This window comes from Mustela nivalis (assembly GCF_964662115.1).
Source record: "Mustela nivalis genome assembly, chromosome: 12".
Classification (NCBI taxonomy): Eukaryota; Metazoa; Chordata; class Mammalia; order Carnivora; family Mustelidae; genus Mustela; species Mustela nivalis.
The window spans coordinates 77,444,763-77,467,677 of record NC_139031.1 but is presented as its reverse complement, the minus strand read 5'-3'; the positions used below and the strand labels follow the sequence as shown (position 1 = coordinate 77,467,677).

The window sequence follows — 22,915 nt, the reverse complement described above, 5'->3', positions numbered from 1 at the left end:
CTTCTCAACAAAGAGAGATTTAGTTCTTTTTTAAAAAAATATTTTATTTATTTATTTGACACAGAGAGAGAGAGATCACAAGTAGGCAGAGAGGCAGGCAGAGAGAGAGGGGGAAGCAGGCTCCCCGCTGAGCAGAGAGGGAGATGTTGGGCTACATCCCAGGACCCTGAGATCATGACCTGAGCCTAAGGCAGAGGCTTAACCCACTGAGCCAGCCAGGCACCCCTAAAGTTCTTTTTTAAAAATTAAAAAAAGCAAGTAAAAACATTCCAATTTTAAAAACTGAAAATAGAATTAGGATAATTGAATAGGTGTGGCAGATACAAACAGACAGATATGTCAATAAAATTTCCAGAAAGCCCATTACCAGACATAAATACACTTGAAAATTTTGAATATGAGTGATGTGGTATTTCATATCAGTGAGGAAAAGAAAGCTTATTCAACAAATGTTTCCAGGAAAATTGATTTGCTGTTATCGCATGGAATAAAAGAAATTGACTTAGATAATTAGATATTACATTTCACACCACAAAAGAACTAGATAAAAATAGAAATCATTATGTACCTAATATCCTCAATTGGGTAGAGAATACTTAAGCAAATAGTTAAAGATGAAATGATATACAGAATTAATTATAAATCCGACCCTGTGAATATTTATATTTAAATTCATGAGCAAGAGCCAGGGATTGAAATTGCCATTTTTAGGGGCATCTGGGTGGTGTAGTCGGTTAAGCGTCTGACTCTTGGTTTCAGCTAAGGTCACGAGCTCAGGGTCATGTCTTGACTTTTCCCCCAAACGCACTAAAATCCTTTGGCTTTTAATTTCTCTGCACATGGCTTGCAAGGGTGGTGGTGGGGTGGAGCCTAGCATAAACTGTTACTGAGATTTTTCTTTTTCTGGTGGATGGAGCTTAAGAGAGACAATGTTAGATGTTCCCTAAAGGTTATTACCTTATGACGGAATTTAGATCCAGAGTGATACCCGAATCCTGAACTCTAGAATCACAGTCCAACTTCACAGTATGTATTGTTCTACCTGGATTTCATGTTTATACCGTTACCCTTGAACAACATGGGTTTGAATTGCACAGGTCTGCTTACATGCAGATTTCTTTTATAAATACAGTACAGTATCATAAATTCTTTTCCTAATGATTTTCTTTTCTTCAACTTACTTCATTTTAAGACCATGGTATATAATATACATAACATATAAAATACATGTTAATTGACTTTTTATGTTATCAGTAAGGTTTCCAGTCAATAGTAGGCTATGAGTTGTTAAGTTTGGGGGGAATTAAAGTTATACACGGATTTTCAACAGTGCAGGGAATCCACAAGCCTAACCCCTGCATTGCTTGAGGATCAACCATACTTCGATCCCAAAAAAGTCCTAAAAGATGATTTGAATGTAAAAGGAGATCTACCTTATTCTTCCACAGAAAGGGTCAATATTATCAGTTTGATACAGTCTAAATTCCTCATTAACATTTAATATTTCCCATTGTTCACAGAAGCGTGAACTTCCCTATCCAACCTAACTTTGTACCAATTTCAAGTTTCTCTGCTCTCCTTTGGCACCCTTTATCCAGTTTCACTGAATTGCTTTCCCCCTCCACATATCATATCCTTTCTTTCCTTTGCATCTTTCCTCACCATGTTCCCTCAGCCTGGAATTTGCCTCTCTCATTGCTGTCTGTTTGGATCTGGTCCCTCTTTCAAAACAGTCACCACCTATAACCTCTTCCACAGAATTGTGCCCCTCAACGCCCACAGCCTTAGCAATGCTTTCCAATGTCTAAATCCTAAAGCACATAATCTGCTCTTGAATTTATGACCTATTATCATAATTCTTCTTTGCATTATACTTACTAAAGGTAATAAAATATTTAACACCAGGAATGGCACAAGTCTCTAGCCACTGCGAATGTTTTGGGTCTACCCAATGAATGAGTATGCTTGCTTGCTCACTGCTTAATTATGAGATAGAACATCCTAGATCATAAGCCCTCTCACATCAGCATTGTATTGAATTGATCGCTGTAGCATCCAGATTTTTAATACAACGTCTTGCACATAATAGAGATATTTAGTACTGATGAATTATAGATATACAAAAACAAAGTATATGTATTAGTAAAATTAGGGCAAGAAGCTCAGAAACAAGCAAACATATTCAATCCACTGAAAATAATTTCATAACATAATGTACATATGTTGTAATTTTTTTTAAAGATTTCAATTATTTATTTGATAGACAGAGATCACAAGTCAGCAGAGAGGCAGGCAGAGAGAGAGGGGAAAGCAGTTTCCCTCCTGAGCAGAGAGCCCTATTCAGGGCTCGATCTGGTTGTCAATTATTAAACACAATTTGTGTACGATAAGTAATCAAATGATACAGAATAACCCACTAATCACATTTTCCTTGACTACATTCTGACCTCAAAATTGAGATAAAAATCAAATAACATATTTTCTTAATGATTTTAATGAAACATCCACAATAAATATACTGTAAATAAATTTTGTCTGTCATCACCTTCAATAAAACTGAACTTAAATAAAGATAATTTTTTATTTAAAAATTAAGTCCTTGAGTAAGAGATGCAAACTTCTAGTTATAAAATAAATAAGTCACAGGAACAAAAAGTACGGCATAAGGAATATAGTCACTAATAGTGTAATAACATTATTTGTTGACAGGTGGTGACTACACACCATGGTGAGCTCGGAGTAATGTACAGAATTGTAAAATCATGATGATGTACACTTGAAACTGATACAACATGGAATGTAACTGTACTTCAATAATAAGATTAATTAATGAACTCCTTGAAAGACCCATTCTTGACATCATTAAAATGAACAGAATCTGAAAATTCCAGATTAATAAAAGGAGAAGGGATATACAAAAGACAAAAAAAAAAGACATTTCATATTTAATTTGAAATTTCCTCAGTCTAATTAGAAAGAGAGGAAATAAGTGTCTAGAGGATGAAATGAATTTTTCTTCAGGATCAAGATTATAGCTATTATCTGAATTGGGGGAATTCTACATGGAGCTCAGAAGGACAAGGACTAAGTCACATTCCACACTGCAGCCCAGGGCTTAACCCAGTGCTGGTCACAACAGGTACTCAATAAGTATTTGCTGAGCAACCTGTGGGATGCCCTCTGAACAGCGATTATTATGTTCTAACTAGGGCCTCTTAGAGTGGTGTTTTATTTTCCTCTTTGCAGGCTAATATTTAAACAATCCAGTTGGTCATGGAAAGAGGAAAAATTAAATGAATATATATACATATATAAAAGGAAATAGAAAAGTTTTTTAAAAGCTATTTAAAAAAAAAAAAATGTTTCTCAAAGCCAGATAACAAGATAGAGACTCTAGGCCTGAGGCCTAGATTTTTATTGGTTTAATGTAGAAAGTAATTTCTGTTCTGCACTTGTCCCATGGACTTTGTAAAATGTGTTCATTCACCTTGAAAGCACTCATACTAATCACCACTGGAGCTATGTAAAAATATATATATGTGTGTACAAATGACTTGAGATGCCCGTTAAAATGAGATTGCTGTGGTTATTATCGACTTTCATTAATTTCTACCTAAACTGTTAAGCTTTTTCAACAACAGCAAAAAAACGCCCACTTCCAGTAAGATGTAGAATCAAATCTTGCTTTCTGTCCTATCCCCTGACTCCAGCCTCCTTGGGTTAGCATTATTGGTGATTGGCTTTCACCGACTCAATTATCTGAAAGCATTTGTGGGTTGAGTTGAGCATATTTCTATAATGGCAGAGGTTTATTTGTTCTGCCCCATTGAAAATGGAAATTGAGTGATTAAATTAAGACTTCTAAAGATACTTAGGAAAATAAATGATGTATTAGGGTGATTTGTTTTTGAAATACATGCAGCTGGAAAATTAAACCTCATGCAAAGTGTGATTCTTAATGCCTGCTGCTAAAGCTTGTGAACCCCTGGTTTAGGAGAATAAACGGGTTAAGCCAGACACTCTATGTAACGTCCATGGATGCCCACCAACAAACAGTAACACTATTAAATACAACGAATGAAAACAAGGTAGGAAAGGGCTCATCATCTATTAAGAGTGTCAGAGGGTTTTAGTGTAAATGGGGAAAACACTTGTCATTACAACTGGGAAGGCTAATTGATTTGATCTAAATTTGTAAGAGGAGTGGTCTTATGTAGAACTCTTCCGAAGAGTGCGTGATATTTTGTCAGTCTTGACTAGTGTCACTCTTGGATAGAATCCAAATGGCTCTCTTTTATATTCACTTGTATTTATGTTATTTGTTTATTTTTAAAAGGTTTGTATTTATTTATTTATTTGAGAGAGCTAGAAAGAGCAAGAGCTGGAGGTGGGGTCAGGTGGGGTGGGGTGGACATCTGGGGAAGGACAAGCAGACTCCCTGCTGAGCAGGGAGCACCAAAGTGGGGCTCGATTCTGGGACTCTGGGATCATAACCTGGGCTGAAGGAAAATGCTGAGCCAACTGAGCCACCCAGGTGCCCCTGTGTTCACTTTTAATTTAATAATAGCTACAATGTAAGGGATGTTAATCATGTGCCAAACACAGTGTTTATTTGCACTTTACATTGTGCGCTTATTTAAATTATGACAGTTCAACCAGTTATTAGCAGAGGCAGTCCACAGGAGTGCTACCATTTTTTTACTACAATTTGGGTTGGAACTCCAGAAACTCTGATTGATCTCATATTCTGACACACAGAGCATGAGATTAATCAGCATGAGATTAAAATTTATGAGTCAGTGCAATAGGGAAGATGCAACATTATTGGAGAAAATGACTAAGTGGAAAATGATTTTTTTTTAAAAATCAGAATGCGGAATAAATAGATTTACTCAATAAATAGAACAAGGACACGACTATTAAAAAAATTTCTATAACATGTTCCACATAAAATTTGAACCCCATAAAACATTACTTTTTGTATTCTGTATAGTTTAATTCTAAAACAAAAATAAAAATGTTATAAAAATAAACTGTACAAGGGTGATTACTTAAAATCTATGATATACTCTTGATTTAAAGTACGCATATCTTTGTAGATCAGTTTTCCTTAGAGTGGACCAAGGTGTGCGTAAAACAAAGTACTTAAATGCGTAACACGAAAGACTCAAGGGGAAGTGGCACATTCAAAAAAACCTTAGTAGTTACTAAGACACAACTTTTCTGGTAACCTGATGAAGAATTTAAAGGAGGAAAAAATCCAGTCATGAAACTGAACATTATGAGTAAAACCAAACTGACTGAATTCTGTTTTGTTTGTTTGGCTATGTATTGGCTAAATATGTTGCCTGACAACAAAAGGAAAGGAAAGCAATCCTCTGAATTGGTCAGAACAAAATGTATATCATAAATATACCTGGATTACAGCACAAGAGCTGATTCTATATTTCTATGGGAACAAAGCAAAATCTTGTATATTAAATTGATCTTTTCTTTTTATTTGCTCAGAGTAATTAAAATCCTATATGATTTAATAATTTTCTCCCCACTCTCTGTTCTTTTTTTTTTTTTTTTAGGAGTTATTTATTTTGAGAGAGAGCACACATGTAGACATGGGGGGACAGAGGGAGAGAGAGAATCTCAAGCAGACTCCCCACTGAATGCAGAACCTGACACAGGGCTCGATTTCACAACCCTGAGATCATGACCTGAGTAGAAATCAAGAGTCAGATGCTTAACCGACTAAGCCACCCAGGTGCCCTCTACGTATTCTTTTAAATTTAAAATTATTTGTAAAGCTTAAATACTTACTGAAGATTTCTTCTTCACATTATTAGCACTCTCTCTCTCTCTTAAAATATTTTATTTATTTGTCAGAGAGAGAGAGACAGTGAGAGAGGAACACAAGTAGGGAGAGAGAGAGGGAGAAGCAAGCTTCCTGCTGAGCAGGGAGCCCAATGTGGGGCTCAATCCCAGGATCCTGGGATCATGACCTGAGCTGAAGGCAGACACTTAACGACAGACCCACCCAGGTGCCCCTATTAGCAATCTTTTTTATATCTCTTGCAGTTGGATATTTTCATGCCCAACTTCATATAGATAATAAATTATAAATTTGCTTATTGTCCAAACTTCAGAAGTCACTCAGTCAAAAATAATCTGTCCAAAATATTGCTACTGAAAGGGCACATAACTATAAATGATTCACATTACATTACGTATTCTATCTTATCCTCATCCTCAACCTCCAGCCCTCTGCTCAATAACTAAATCTGAGATTAAATATTGATAAGAGTCAGCTCACTAAAATATAAACATATGGACTCACAAGTTTAAATAAAATATAAAATAGCGTATGACTGGCTTATACTTATAGGAATGATGGGAAAGAAGAAAGAAGTATTAGGCTGAACAATTCTTATTCATTGACAGTTATTAACATTTATAATAAGATAATTTCATCAATAAACTTTTTTCCTTTTTAATTTCTTTTTTTGATTTAATTTTATTTTTTCAGTGTTCCAAGATATCAGTGAACATTAAAATTAAAATTAAGTAATTTGACTTTGAAAAAAGTGCACATGAATTGTTTCTCTAATTACCTGAATTCTAGAGTCATATAAAAATCAATAGGCATTATTTTCATATATTATTATATCATTTATTCATTCACTCAACAAACATTCTTCTTTTTTTAAACCAAGACATGAAAAGTTTTATGTAGTCAAAGGAAATGATTTAAAAACCATGAGGGAAATGAAAAGAGAAAAGAATCAATGGAACATTGTACTGTGCTCTTGCTGCTTGAAAAGATCCAAGATGCACAGTTGATTCAATATTAACCAAAGTCCCTGAAGATGGCATATAGGAGTTCAACAAACATTCCAGAAGCAACGCTATGGGTTGACTAAACCATAGCTCTAGGCTAAATGTTCAACTTTATGGAGGAGACAGGCATAAAAACATACACTCAAATCAAAGAACAAAATGTGCAAATTATGGTTTAAACAGGCACAGATTTGGTTAGTGGTAGAAGAGCACAGGAGGAGAAGGACACAAAATCTGGAAGAGGGTGAATTAAGTCAGGACATATGTAATCTGATTCTTCCATGGGATCTTCAGGCAAGATACTGCACTGGCCCTGCACCTCTGGGCCCTTGGGTGCATTCTCCGGCTTGCCCCCGCTCTCCTATCAGGGTAGCTGTCTCCTTGGCTGTTTCCCTGGCTCGCCTGGCAGTTGGGCTTCCAGTGGGATTTGATCAGGCAGCACTGGCAGAGATTGGAGAATGGGAAGAAGGAAGTAACCAGGATATTTCTCCCCATCCTCACCTACCTCCGAATGTATTTCTGGTATTTGCTGTTTCTTTTCCTTGTCCCCTGCTCCCTGCAATTCAGGCTTGCCCTAGTTTCAGCTCTCAGGATAGTCACTTCTTTCTTCCACCTCAGTAGGTCTGTTATTACACCGCCCGGTTTCTCAGGGATACTATGAGTGGGTAACCATTGCCAGCCATCAACTTCCCCTATTTTAAATATTCAGAGTGGTTTCCATTTTGTTGGTTGGATGCAAGTGCCTGGCAGACATGAACTATGGGAGGCTGAATTCCAGGGAGTCTGGAGGGTAAATTTGGACCTAATCAACATATAGATGAGAATTGCTGAGTTTACGTACTGAGTGTATAAAATGATGGGTAGATTAACGGTGGAACCCTGGGGAAAACAGCAGCAGATAATACAGTCTTTGAATGAATCTAAAGAAAAAGTTTTAGTAGAATCAGAAAAATGTGGTATCTACTAATCCACAAGGAACCTAGCTGTCACTGGCATCCAATATTTGCCAGATGAGGTTTCTGAAGACAGATCAGGTCACCAGTTAGATAGCAGGACCAGATTTGAAATCCAAATCTGGGTTTCCTATTTCTTCATCTTGTGTTTTTGTGATACCATGCCATTAATCATTCCTTTTAATAGCAGGTGATTTGGCATAATTTGCTTGGGTTCAGGTTACTTGCTCTTATCTTCTGTGATATTTCCACCTCCGTTTCTTCTTATGTAAAAACCAGTATATGGTATTACTTACCTTCATGGGTAATTTTAAGAATTAAATGAGATAATATATGAAAGTACTTAGAATAGTATAAAGTAATTAAGAGAGTTGAAATTACTGAGAGGTTATGCAATCTAAGAAGGTTAACAGTGTTGTCAGATCTTATCACAATATTATGAAAGATAAGCTAGTCATTGTATACCTTACTGGTCCTGAATATCTCCCAAAGTTCAAGATTTTCTTGCATTTTGTAATCAAATTGGGTTTTTACTTTAGAAGTTAGTCATTTTTTCCCTGTAAATTGATTTTTATGCCATTAGTTTCTATTGAGCTCCATACATTTAAGAATTTCCATTTTAAGTGAAGTTTCATGATTTATTTTCTATTTGTATGGTATTTTAACAAAAAAAATTTTTAAAATCTCAATGAGATTTCCCTGAGAGTCTTCTGAGCCTCCCCCCGTCATCCTTCTCACTTTTCTTTCTCTTTTAAATTTTTAGTACCCCAAAGTATTTAAATGTTAAATGTAAATCAAGAAATTGGGAAATTTTTAAATAAAATTACAAGATAATTCTAATCTACTAGATAACATAGAGAACGGGGTCATTTTCCTAGTGTTGTTGCCATTAGCACTTAGAAATTCACATTTGTATTCAAAGAAAACACATCAAACACTCAGAGTGTAACATGTAGAGTTAACAAAAATCCATGTATAAAATAATTATACATGTATACATGTATACAATGTATAAAATAATTATACATTTTAACTTACCCTCCGTGTCTGCTAGTCCCACTCCTACTCCTGGCTGCTTTACAGGCTCTTGCCCATTCTGCCCCATCTTTCCTCTGTTTAAAAGAAAATACAAGTTTACACATTTAGTTATGCTCTCTTAAATGCAAATGAGAAGACCAAGTTCCCAAAAAATAGAGTAACATTATATATTCACACCTGCAATAAATTACTTGAATGGCCATCAATTGCTTTGAATCATGTTAATTTTAAAATAGGGGCTTGTTTCTTTTTCATACTTAGTCTGAATATAATACCTCAAAATTCAGTGTCTTATAGGGGCTTGTTTCTTTTTCATACTTAGTCTGAATATAATACCTCAAAATTCAGTGTCTTGTTCGTTGACTCATTCATCAAAGATCAGACTATCATGAAATTTTCAAATTTTGTTTTTGAGAATTATGGCGTTGGGGCGCCTGGGTGGCTCAGTGGGTTAAGCCTCTGCCTTTCGCCCAGTCATGATCTCAGGGTCCTGGGATCGAGCCCCTCATCAGGCTCTGTGCTCAGCAGGGAGCCTTCTTCCCCCTCTCTCTCTCTGCCTGCCTCTCTGCCTACTTGTGATCTCTCTCTCTCTCTGTCAAATAAATAAATAAAGTCTAAAAAAAAAGAGAATTACGGTATTGCTGTTTTTTTCATTTTTAACTTAAGAACTGAGGAGAGTTTTTATGTCTTTATGTTATGATGACTTTTATAGACCCTTTGGTAGAAGGGAAATGTTGAATTAAATAACTTAAAAGAATAATATTGTAATAACACAGATTTTTATTTCACTTAGTAAATTTCAGATCCCATCTGGTTTCAACTGTGTGTAGCATATTGGCTTTTGAAGTCAGACTTCCTGGTCTCTGCCTCTGGCTTTGCTATTTCATGCTATGTGTCATCTAAGGCAAATCTACTCAATCTGGTGAATCTATTTCTCCTTTTGTAATATAAAGATAGAAAAACTAGCTAGCTTTTGGGTAGGAGAAAATCACATGGAAAATTTATATACAGTACTTAACACAGTGCTTAAAACAACATATAATTCTTTAAATAGAAAATATTAATAGGTAGGTATGAACATAATGGCTTTAGAATTCAACCAGATTCTACTACTCCTTTAGTTTCAGCCTCGAACTTTCAAGAAGGGCAAATCAATGAAGAATTCATGATACTCTGGGCACTGTGTGTTCAGAATATTGATAATGTAACAGCCCAAACACTTCTTATTTTTTCAATAAGAGAAAAAGCTACAGGCATAGAAAAGATTTTGGAGTTGCCTTTATACATACTTATATAAGATGTTTTAAAACAATGAAACAAAAACACCTAAGTTTTAAAAAGGGTGTTTGAACAAAAGAATGCCTTGATACTATACTTTCTTTTTTTTTTTTGATACTTTACTTTCTAGATAATAATTCTAACATAGAAAGATTTGCTAACAATTAATTCTTACTTTCACAAAAATATTTGCTTTGCTGAATTTGCTGAGAATGTAATCGTATTTTTTTCTTAAGAATGCAATCACATCTCAGTTGAAAATGGCTCTAAAGATTCTCTTACCATTCTATAGAGATGGTTCTGCACATAATGAAAGAGGAGTAGATATAAACTCAGAAATTATTTTATCTTGAAAGCCATTACATTTTTCCATTATGACAATTCTAGGTCAGAGGTTTAAACACAAATTTTTATCAAGTGTGAAGGACACACAAAAATGTTAGAAATCATGGATATACTTATATACATATAGACATGGTCTGACTCTGAATATATGCCAAAATAGTCTTGATTAAGCAATAAAAGAAACTTAAATCTGTGTAATTGTTTCAATGAGATTCAATACAAGTGGATGGTAAATTTAAAGTAGAGCTTGCTCTGCTCTGTTCTGATCAGAGAGAAAAGCTTAACAACACAGTAGCAGTCTTACAGTGAGCAAGACACTATGACTAGCAGAGGGAACCAAACGTCCTGTTACTGAGTCAAACTCAAATGGAAAGAAGAAGCATTTTAGGAGTGTTCATCTAACACATGAGAGTACTAAAAAATCACTCTTCTATGTATGTCCAATTTTGACAAAATAATTAAAATTTTTAGTAATAGTAAAATTTGGGTAATTTTTTATTTGACCTTAAGTCCTAGCTTTTGAATTTTAATGGTATCTGGTATTCAGCTGCAGTCATTTTTCCCAATGAAAACTGATTCTAACGTTAGATGCACAGATAAATGTGTACAAGAGGCATTTCTAAGATCTTACAGGTACTTCTGCAGCATCTTGAAGCTAAATGAAGTACGAAGGAAACATGACTGTGGGTTATATGAAGGGTGTAATTTTTCTGAATTCCCAGGAAATAATCTTCAGCTCAGAACATGCGGACTACACATTTTATAACTTCTATTTGTTAATCAATCACCAATAGTTATTGAACTCTTATGTTAACTTAAGCAGTAATTGTGTTAGACACAAAAGGGTATATAAAAGAAATACCAAATATTGCTTTGGAAACAAGAATTTTCTTTGTGCTTATACAGCAAAACAATGGTGTGCCTGAGGCAGTTTTGAAAGGCTTTGAGAAAAATGGGAAAAACAAAATTGGAATGTGGTATGTATGTAAAAAAATAAATAATCTAATTCCACTTCAGATATTCAGATACTGAGGAAATAACACACTTTTTCTCTGGAAGTTATAACTTTATCATGAGTGTTTAATTATTTGAAATGTATGGATAAATTGGAGGGATATTAAGCGATGTGTGGTTAAAACAATTACTAACTCATGTGATACTCCAGCCTAGCAAGAGATATGTAATGAATTTGCTGAAATTCTCTTCATACAGGATCATCAGAGAAAGAGGACTAATGAGATCAGACTTCTTTTAGAAGTAATGTCCAATAAAAAAGAACTGATTAAATATAAATAATATTGAATCCATAGCCCAAGTCTTACTAAAAAAAAAAAAAAAAAAAAAAAAAAAAGATGGGCAGGTGATCCAATAACATAACAGTTGAAGTAGGAAAACTGTAACTTAAAAATCATAAAATAAACACATTTTTCAGTGTACAAATCCCTTTCCCCCATTATTTTGCTTTTATAGACTGAGCCATTATCTAAGTATTGGGACTACTCTGGACAATAGAAGGAAAGATTTATAAGAACCTTGACATTAAAACAAAGAGAACTAGAATTCCACTCCCAGAAATGGCTTCACTCAACATTGGAGAAAACGAAGATCCTTTAACGAGTACCGGGATCAGGGGTCTGCAAACTCCATAGGGAGCCAGATAGGAGATGGTTTGAAGGGGCCTGAGCTCACGTCTGCCTCTAGAGGGCAGAAGCGACATTAGGCAACACATTAGTGAATGGGTGTGCTTTTCAATAAAACTTGACTTATGGACGCTGAAATAACAATTTCCTAAATTTTTATGTGTCATAAAATGCGATTCTTCTGTTTCCCCACTGCCCCTAAACATTTAAAAAGGTGAAGGCCATTTTTAGCTCACAGAACTTGCAAACCTAGATTTGCCCTGACCAAGATGGTGGAGATGGGTGGCCCAATGACGCTTTTCAAAACCTGGAAAACTTGTTCCCTGGGAGGAGAAGGAAAGATCAGAAAGTCTAGATTTTGATACTGGAGCAGACATAACCTACATATGTCTCTTGGATGCCGCTAACTTTTGCCACCAACATGACTAAGCCCACTCTGACACATCCTAAACACAATCTGCTTCCGTTTTGCATTCGATCTGCAGTATCAATATCTTGAGGATTAACAGATTACAAATGATTTTTATTCCAAGACTATCTACTGGGGACCCCTGTATTACTGGATATTCTTTCTAGAAAATATGGAAATGCTTCAAAATATTCCATTTTGATTGTGGAAAGATTACTGAAGAGTCTATACGAGGAGCCCAATGTGTTATCTATTTCAAAAATGATATATTTAAAATTTAAAGAGACACTAGGGAGTGTCTTTAAATTTTAAGTCTCTCCCAATTCAAAGTAAATGAATCTAAGTTTATCTCAGACACCAATAATATTTGTGTTTGATCATTATGTAATTACTGCATCAACGGACTACTGCTGCTGAACTTAATGATTATTGTAGCAGTTTCCCTATTAAATGCAGATTGCACTGATGAAATAGTCCTGGAAGTGACCAGTGTCCATCCTTAGAATTGACTAAATTAATCCAGTCTTTCCTGAACAGTCTATTTTCTATGTAGGCATAAACAGTCGAAGTGCATTGGGGACAGTGAGTCAGAACTGGATAATTATCTTGTTATTTCCTGTTAAGTGTTAAGAAAAGCTTACTCATGATGCTGTTAACTTTGTAGTGGGGAAAAAAAAAAAAGAAAAAAACCCACACTTACATCCTTGGAATAGGAAATAGATTAGTCTCCCCTGCGGTGCTGCTGCTTCCTTCACTGTCCACGCTATACCCACTGCCAAAGCTGCTGCCCGAGGAGCCGGTGGACACGGAGCTTTCTGCAGGCCGGTGATTGGTAGGCTTTGCTGCATGGTGTGGGAAGAGTCAACACCACAGTCAATCAATGAAACTCTCCTCGATCTCCAAAGGCATCATTATACGTTTCTTCATTGACATGGATAATGAAACAGCTCTAGCAAGAACTCCACATTTCTTAATCTGCCTTTCATTTTCTTTTCCTTAACCAGTAAGGTGCTGTGGTAACACTAAGTACTTGATTATTATTATTATTATTATTATTATTATTTTGGACACAGAGGTAGAAAAACAACAACAACAAAAAAAAACCAAACAATTGTTTGAGTTAAGTAGTATGTAACCAGTCTATTACTATTGTCATTATTATTGGTTCTTTTTGTGGTTCCTTTGTACAGTCTCACAGTAAGGACAAGCAGGTATGAATTTTGGCTGTTTCATGGAGAAAGGAGTTTAGAAAGACTTGGGTAGAGAGAAATAGTGGCATAAGGGAAAATTCCTTAATTATTTTCCATATTAACCAATAATGTGTTTTTCTCCTGAGAAGTGAAGATGCATATTAGAACAGATAGTTTCAAGAAGTGCTTGAAGAATTCTGTGCTTGTTTGTATGTATTTCTAGCAATTCTTCCCAGCAGGTTTTTAAATTTGAAGACCTTTGTTTCCCCTTTGGCATTTCTTCATTTCTTATTGGGACTTGTTTCAATAATTCCTTATGTTTGATTTTTTTTTGGATAAAACAATCCATATTCCCATAGAAACATTATAATTCTGTGTTTTCTAATACAGTGGGAGAACAGTACAATATTGTTAGTGGGGTTACAGATCGGAGGAGATTGGGGGGTCTTTCGATGCAGAAGATGGAAGAGAAAGCAAATATTTCCTCTTCTTTTTGTGGAGAGAAGCTTCTCTAGGCAAATTTTAAAAATTACTATTATGTCTTCTGCCACATGGTCAGAATTTAAGAGCATGAACTTCGTTCATACTGACAGGATTTGGAATCCTAGCTCATTCTGGAGTAGATCTAAACAATCTCAGCTTCTGTATTTGCAAATAATGGGTTCCGTTCCGGAGACTCCACTCATAACCGTGACCATGAGGAGTGAGATAAAGCAGGAGTTCAGTTACTTTCTCTTCCTCATCTTGTGATTTTATTTGTCATACCCGCAACATTTTCTGCAGGGTTTTCCTGACAATTGCCTCTCCCTAGTGTCTTTGAGCATGCCTAGCCCCCGATAATGAATTTTCCTTGATTTTCTTTCCAATTCTAGGTATGTTCTAGGATACAAAAACACTTTGAGTCTCTCTACTATAAAATCACCTGTGTTCAATCAGGAGTTTCTTAAGCAGTTGGAGAGATTTACACTGTGGGTGAATCATTGATAGGCATTTAATGATTCTAAGATATCTATACTTTCCCTCAAGAGATGTACACAAACAAAATGACTCTTAATCTGGTGGCATTTTAATAAAATCAATACATCCAAATGAAGGGGAAAACACAAACATTGTGAGGGAAACCATTGAGGATAGGAAATCCTGATCAGGGTAATCAGGATCAAGTCTTGCAAAGGTTTTGGCTTTTCCCCAGTTTCTACTTCTTTTAGGGACGACAGAGTCTCTAAAGCCAACAGGAATTGTTACAATATCTTTTGCAGTGTTAGCAAGATTGCTTTCTCAGAACAGAGAAATAAGGAAGAAATGTCGGTCAATAACTTAACGGGTATTGGGATTGTTAAATCGGGACTAGCTATATAGAAAAAGGCTTGAATATTGTTAAATAATGAGTCACGGATGAATTACCAGTAACCCATAGTAGATTTGAGGAGACAGAATGATAGTTATAATGTTTGATATTTTCTATGTAAAAGAAACCCAGATGGTGTATATAGTGTTAACTTAAGAACTTTTTAAAAGAATAACTTAAAAACTATAAAGGAGTTAGGATTATGATATAAATTATGAACATTAATAAAGCAAATTAAACTGTATGATCATAATGAGTCAGATTAGTCAACTAGTTGTAAACAAAGGAAAGCTGCCACACTTTTTGATTAGCATTTTTGATAGTCACTTAATGATTCTAAGATATCTATACTTTTCTAAGATATCTGCCACACTTTTTGATTGTAATCCAATCAACACTATCGCTAATATTTTTCAAGATAATATTGAATGAAACACTTTAATACCATCAACTGGAAAATCTCAATATACTATTTTCAAAAACAAGCTTTATTTAATATACACTAATTTTAAATCAATTTACTTTTACTAGATTAAAACAATTTTCAGCCAAAAGCAATGTCACAATGCATCAAAATAGCTATTATAGCAGAACCATCCTATTTAAATTTCAAAATACTCAATCTTTTTGTTGTGAACTTTGATTTTACCTGATGCAATTTCTAGTTCTATTCCTCTCTTGGGAAATTTGAGATGTGTCCAGAATATAAAATAATATAACAAGAGGAAAGGAACAAGGCTAGAAATAAATTTAAGGAGAGTTTTTCATCTTGAGTAGGTGAATAGATATCTCATTTGGAAAGCCTGTACAAGTGCTGTAGATTTAAGTGCAAACAAATAATAATTTATAAGAAATAGGAAAAGAAAGAAAACCAAATCTAGAGACCATACGCATATACTGGATTAAGTCTAAGTCTACCTAACATATTTAGAAAACAAAATTATGTGTAAGTCTGAGTCTAAAGAAACTTCGGGCAGTTAGAAGTTAGGTGAACAATTCACATTAATCAAGATGTTGGGCATCATCTTCCCAAAACATCTGGTACTTGACTGATTTCCCCCTTACTAATCTGGTGTGGAAGTGTAGTGTACAGAGAGCCTGATGTCTGGTAGTTTCTAAAAGTGAATTCAATTAAAAATGTAGAAGAGAGGGGGCATCTGTGTGGCTCAGTGGGTTAAAGCCTCTGCCTTCGGCTCAGGTCATGATCTCAGGGTCCTAGGATCCAGCCCTGCATTGGGCTCTCTGCTCAGCGGGGAGCCTGCTTCCCCTCTTCTCTCTGTCTGCCTCTCTGCCTACTTGTGATCTCTATCAAATAAACAAAATCTTTAAAAAATGTAGAGGAGAAATTTGTTTTTTACTGGACTATCTACCTAGCATAAAATGCAATTAAACATATAGAAATGCAGAGGTTTTGAGAAACTGGAACTAAAAACCCAAATATTTTAATAGTTCTTTATCAGACAGTTGAAACCATGCACATATTTACTAATTTCTTTCTCTTGAAACAGTCTCCAAATGAGAACATATCAGTTCTCTCACATTGAGCTAAACCTCCGTTATCTTCAACACGTTAATGAATAAAGTGTTTTTACAACTGGATATCAGAGCCTGGGTCTCAGTGAAATTTTGAGACATCTCACGGTTTTGGTCACATTCTTTAGTTTGCCTAAGTCCTTAACCATCTGCTTCTTTCCAAATGCATTTCCGGTCATTCTCCTTTGTACCCTTTGCATGGAAGCCCACTTAGACCCCTCATGCTGGCTCCCTTTGGCTTGGCTCCCCCCCCCCACACCCCCCTCCCCCGTCCTGAGCTGTATCTGGGCCCGTTCTGATTTTGTTAGCCTTTCTCTGCTCCTGTCATTTTCTCATATCGGAACTCTACTTTTCTGCAAAGGCCCAGCTCGGACTGCACCTGCTTTGTGTATTTTCCTCCTCTTGCCCCTCAGAAGCGAACTCTTCTATATCCGTACTCTCCTAGCACAAGATCACAGGCCTGTTCCTGCAATGACCACTTTCTATTCTTGGCTCTGGTTGTCACATTCATGCTGCTGTTGGAAGCCGAGCCTGCGTTTTCTCCATGGTAGCTTTCTCAAAAGCTTACCCTGGAACTATGCTGAAGCAATATTTCATGAAATAATAATAAAATTAATAAGTCTTTCCTTTAACCACACAACTCAGACATCCAAATAATTTAGTAGATATTTTACTTTTTATCCGGCTGTGTGTATTATGCAAATCGGAAATCTCTCATTAACATCACCTGATGTGGGAGGGGTTTTTTTACTCCACGTTTTGTCAAGGAAACTTGGGGGCAATGTGATTTCTAATTTTTTTTTTGATAGCTTTAAAAACAATGTGCAACTTTAATCTGTCATACTGTAGAGAAAAATGTGATCATTCAACTAGATGTTTTCTTTTCCCAATCCCTCCAAAACCAGTTTAATTGAAAGGAATATTTAATGGTAACACACTCAACATGGGAGTACATAGTTTTGTGAATTAAAAAATCATAACAGACCATGGATATTTTATATATACACTTAAATTGGAATGACAGTGAGATATAATATGTATAGTCACACTCTAAGGTAGAAGAAGATGGTGTTCTTACAGACATCGGTATTTGTGGGGGTTCCAAATCTGGATATACAGGCAACTGGTGAACTCTGATTTATATTTAAATATAAATAATATTTAAAAACAATATATTTTAAAATAGTATTTTAAAACATTAATACTAAATACGATTTTCCATAGTCTTATGATTCCAGATTAATAATATAAAACTGTTCTATATTTTCTTTTAATCAGTTTCGGAGATCATGGACCTATTATGCTTGAATATATCATGTGCCTGTGTACTGCACATGAGAAATGTTTCTTTTTTGAGGAATTGAGGTTTACTTAGTAATAAAATGCATTTTGGAAGCCTACATTTTTGTGTCTACTTTCTTTTTAAATTCCTATTTGTACTAGCAAGTACCAACTAGGAGAAAGAATGTATCTCATTAATATATGATGGAAGAAGCCCATCCCGTAGAGAGGTTTCCTTTACCCTAGAGGAATAAATCCTGGAGTGTTAAATCATTTCCGTCCTCAATTATTGAGGGGGCATTCCAAGTAAACACATTTTGCCTTCTGTGAGGCAATTCAATCTGTTTTAAATTATTTTTTGACCTCTTTATTTTCGTTAGATACAAGATGGTTAGACATCATTTTGTTTTATTACTCCACTGTGGCTAACCTTAATTAAACCTGGTAGTGTCTTTTTGACTGCACATCTGTTTTCAATTTGTTGGCTCTGTTGGTCCCCGCCCCACCCAACCATACTTAAAAATGCAGAACTATCACTGTACCTACCACACGATGGCAGCACTGGGCACACAGTCCGTGGAACAAAACAGTAGACGACTTTCTATTAATTGAGGAACCATGGAAATAAAAAGCTGATAAGGACTCTAGTGATAGCCTGCTCCAGAACCATCATTTCATCTATAGAAAAACTAAGCCCTGGAAAGATTAATGATTTGTTCTGAGTCACACACTAATTAAGGGGAGAAAGAAAAGAACAACTAAAAAGTGCTAAATCACTTCTCTATCGCATCCAGTTGTTTCAAAGTAAGATTGTGAGGTCTCTGCCTACCTCAGAATTCCAGGCTTGGGATGCAGGACACAGCCTTGCTGCCCATGATGTTCTGTCACGGGTTTAAATCCTTGGAGCAGCTCAAAGATACAGCCAAATATTTTAGGAATAATTTATAATGTCGATAGTGCACCCAAATTACTTGGTTGATATAGTATTATTATCTTCATAGATCAAAATTAAATTAGTCAATAATTATTTTATTTCAATAGCTTAATAATGGAACTGAAGGAACTATTTTCAATATTATGTATTTATAGCATGTGTGTATGTGTGTGTGTGTGTAGCTAGCTTTAACTTAGCTGGACATTACTTTGGTGACCTTTTCTGCTTTCTCCCCATTGCCTATCTTTTGCTCTATCTATTCTTATTGCTGTTGTTTCTCTGGTTGTTATCTTTACAAATGAGATTTTGCAGTTTTAGCTCATTTGTTGATGGCTTTGAATGTGAACCTGAAAAGGTCACATTCTAAGGTCCATTGTTACCAGCATTATTTGGTAGGTTTTCCCTTGAATTAGGTCCAAAGGTCCAATCACATTTTTTTTTATGCTCCCTGTGACAGTTTTGTGGTATTAAAATGAAAAAGGACTTTAGAAATTTAACATTTTTAAAATATTACTTCAGAATATTCATTGTCTGATTTGGAAAAATTCTAAAGAAACCAGCCCAAAACAAAATGGCACGGGTAGTTTCAATACAGCTACTTGGAGGAGTTTCCACATACTTCTAAATTACAAGTTTTTACAAATGAAAGTATTGAAAACAGCTCAGACTTCTATGTCATTTCTTTAAAATGGCACATTACTGGTGAATATATATATATATATATATATATATATATATATATATATAAAATCTTGCAAAGTTATAACAAACCTTGAGAAATGGAACGTGACAGTGTCTTTTTTTCCTTACAAAAATCAAAATATGTCCCATAAGATATTCCCTATTCACACAGTGGCTTCTCTCAGAGAGGAGGAGGTATGACGCCTCTTATTTGCTACAACCCAGGAAAGATAGTAAAGCTTAGTCATGCTCAGACTCTTCCTTCTCCATCCACATACGCCCTAAGACTGAATCTCCAAGAGGTTTTCAACACTCAATTCAATCTGTTTTTATCTAATGCTATCAGTAATTTGAAGTATTTCCCATACTCACTAATCATACATTTTCCAGTTTGTAGATAATGGGACTAATGATCACTTCCAGGAACAGAAATAATAATAAATAACATTAGGATAAGATGTGTTTGGAAGTGAGAGTAAAATTAAATAATAAGTGGACAGGATTTTTTTCTTACATAAATGTATGTGATAACTCAGTATGCTACGGTTCTTATATTTTTGCTAGAATGCTGCCTTTAAAGTGCATCTCCCTTTTTTAAAGTTTTTGGTTCAGAACTAGTTTTCAAATAAGTAAATAAAATATTTAAATATTTAATATTTAATTTAAGTATATGAAATAAACTCAAAGCAATGTTTTAATACTTAAAATATCTAAAATGAAATACAATTTAACTGGAAACCAAAATTTTCTAGTAACTAATGGAGAAAAGCTCAATTAAGTTATCATAAAGGAAAATTTTTAAAAATCATTTTATCTTTAATAGATTTAGAGTATAATTCTCACTGTGTTCAAAGACATAGAGTTAACAAGGAATTTATTCAGTACCAAGTTTCGGTTTTGTGCTAAAATACGCTAACATAATTGTTACAACACAATAAAGATTTATCTTTAAAAGATTAATAGGGAGAATCATATTTGTTAAAAAATGTAAGATTTGAATTAAGTTCTCAAGAGCAAGTCTTACTTTTTCAATATTCATTTAATTCTACTTTGAACAACAAGTAATCTCTCACAGTTTGCTTGTAAAACATGCAAGACTGAGTGGAAAGTAATTTAAAAATAATCAGTTTTTTAAAGTGTTCTTACATAATCCTGAAATTGCTAACTTAGATCAAGGACATGTAGCTAACAAGGATGTTCTCCTTAAATGGAATCCAAATTGATTTATATAAACATTTTGCCCAAAGCAGACTGACTTATATGGGTAACATTATAACAAACACTATTATTGTTCATATCATTCAAATGTAGTTAGTGGCCACAGAATAAAGAAGAGTTTGGATAATTATTTGCTCAATGTATGTTCCATTCTATGGTACCTTACCTCTCTAGTTAATCTCATGAATCTCTACTTTCTCTGAATAGATAATTTTCAAATACTTTCTCTCCTCCTGTAGGTGGTTATATCTCAGAGGACTGTGAAAGTTATTAGTGAGAACCAGAGCTAGGACAAATAAAAATATATTTAATTATATTTCCAGATATTTCTCAACATGAGGATATTTGCATACAAATTTAAGACGATGACTATGTGTTTTTTCTTTTTCAATCTCAGTGGAGCAAAACTTATACTTTTCCCATTCTTCCTAATTCTTCCCAGGTATCTGATGGGTTATTCAATAAATATTACTAGATGGGAGATTTTCGGGGGTGGTTATTCTCATTTGTTTTGTTCACTGCGGGTCACTAACTCTTTTAAGAGGTTCTGGAACATAATATTCATTCAAAAAATGCATATATGAATATGAATAACTGATAAGCAACTAATATATAAAATTCAGATAGTATTGTCCACAAATTTTCAGAATTCCCTTTTAGCTTTAATTACTTAAAAGCACATTAAATTGTTACTTGAAAATTAAAAATCAAGAATTAGGTAAGAGGTCGAAAAATTGAATTTTTTCTCAATTTTGAATCAGAGTGATGGTCTTCAGTTTCTCTTACACCAACAAAATTAATTTGAAATATATGAGACCGGTAATATAGATACTACAATAGAAGATAAAAGGAAACTATTTATAACTAGTTTTTTCAACAAGCCTTATCTTTAAGATGCAAATAAAATTTATTCTATCTTTATAATACTCCCTCTCCGCTTTAGGTTGGAAGCAGCTTGATGAAAGCTGATTAAGCAATTTTCCAGTCAAATTTTGAAAATAGTAAGTAATACATATGGGGGTACAGTCATCATTTGACCTAAATCAAGCCTAATAAAATAGTTTAAATATTAAAGGAAAAATTGTCATTTGTCAATCTTTGTAATTATAAAATTATCATTAGATGAGAAAGGAAATAAGGGATTCTGGAATACAATATAAGAGAAAAAAAGCATAGAAAATTTAGAGACAAATATGACAATTAGATCCTGCAAAATACCTCCAGTTTACCCACTGTCTTTGGCTACTGGAAAGATTATGATTGTGCATTTATTTAGATCAATGACTCTTAAATATTTTGATCTCAAGACTGCTTTTACATTCTTAAAAAACATTGAATTCCCCAGAGAATTTTATTTTCTGTGAGTTCTATCAATATTTATCTTACTCAAAAGAAGAAAAATTTAGAATAAGCGACCAATAAGCACGTATTCCATTAGCCTTCAAAGCAATGATGTCATGACATCTCATGTAAATGCAGGAAACCCTACTGTACATGAGAAAGAATGAGAGAGGAAAAAGCAAATAACACTTAATATTCTTGTATTTGACCTTGTCAACTCTGAAAGGGACCTTGGGACACACTTTGAGAATTACTGCTCTAGATCTATTTTAATAGAAATGAAGAATTAACTATGAAAATAGAAGAGCTCAATTAATCTCAGCTATTTTGAACAGCCATCTTAAACCACTATAAATGATGATTATTCTATTGTGCCTTTCACTTTTTATTTTATGTTTGTCATGAAAAATATTCATCTGTTAGAATTTCTCAAAAAGATTTATTATTATTAATATTATTCTTATTAACCTCTCTAGTTTTGGAACTTGTTCCATCCAGAACTTCACAACTCTACAAAACAAAAGGTCTGATATAAAAATGATATGTACCAAAAAATTATGCTTGTCTATTCTACTGTTTCTTTAAGAAAATTACTTTATTGTTTGTAGAAACCCATGACAAATAATGAGATTTGGCAGGCATAAAATAACACACGTTCTTCCAAAAAGGGGTTTTCCCTACATGAAGTTGTTAATTTGTTGGTACCTCAATTGTTGGATGAAGCCAAAATAGTGACTCAATAGTTATTTACATTATGAAATGTCATCAGCAATGAGAATGCTCTTTAACAAAATAAAGCATGTAATAAATCCATATGGAAAGAAGTTTCAATTATGTAGTGTAAAAAAGTCTATTTTTTATGTCTTTTTATATAGATTCCAAATTCATTTTATATAGT

General features: G+C 34.4%; 1 protein-coding gene across 8 annotated transcripts in view; it reads right to left on the bottom strand.

Annotated features, from left to right (window-relative positions):
* The window catches only part of PCLO (piccolo presynaptic cytomatrix protein), a 407,515-nt gene that overhangs the window by 30,894 nt on the left and 353,706 nt on the right, over positions 1 to 22,915 (bottom strand). For 7 of the 8 annotated variants that reach the window (XM_082692496.1, XM_082692497.1, XM_082692500.1 and 4 more), the window contains 2 exons: positions 13,192 to 13,333; positions 8,820 to 8,893 (listed from right to left, as the gene is read on the bottom strand). In XM_082692496.1, the coding sequence (XP_082548622.1) occupies positions 8,820 to 8,893; positions 13,192 to 13,333 (216 nt within the window). Of the gene's footprint in view, positions 1 to 8,819; positions 8,894 to 13,191; positions 13,334 to 22,915 lie in introns of those variants that run through there. The other variant, XR_014300995.1, reaches the window with a different exon arrangement.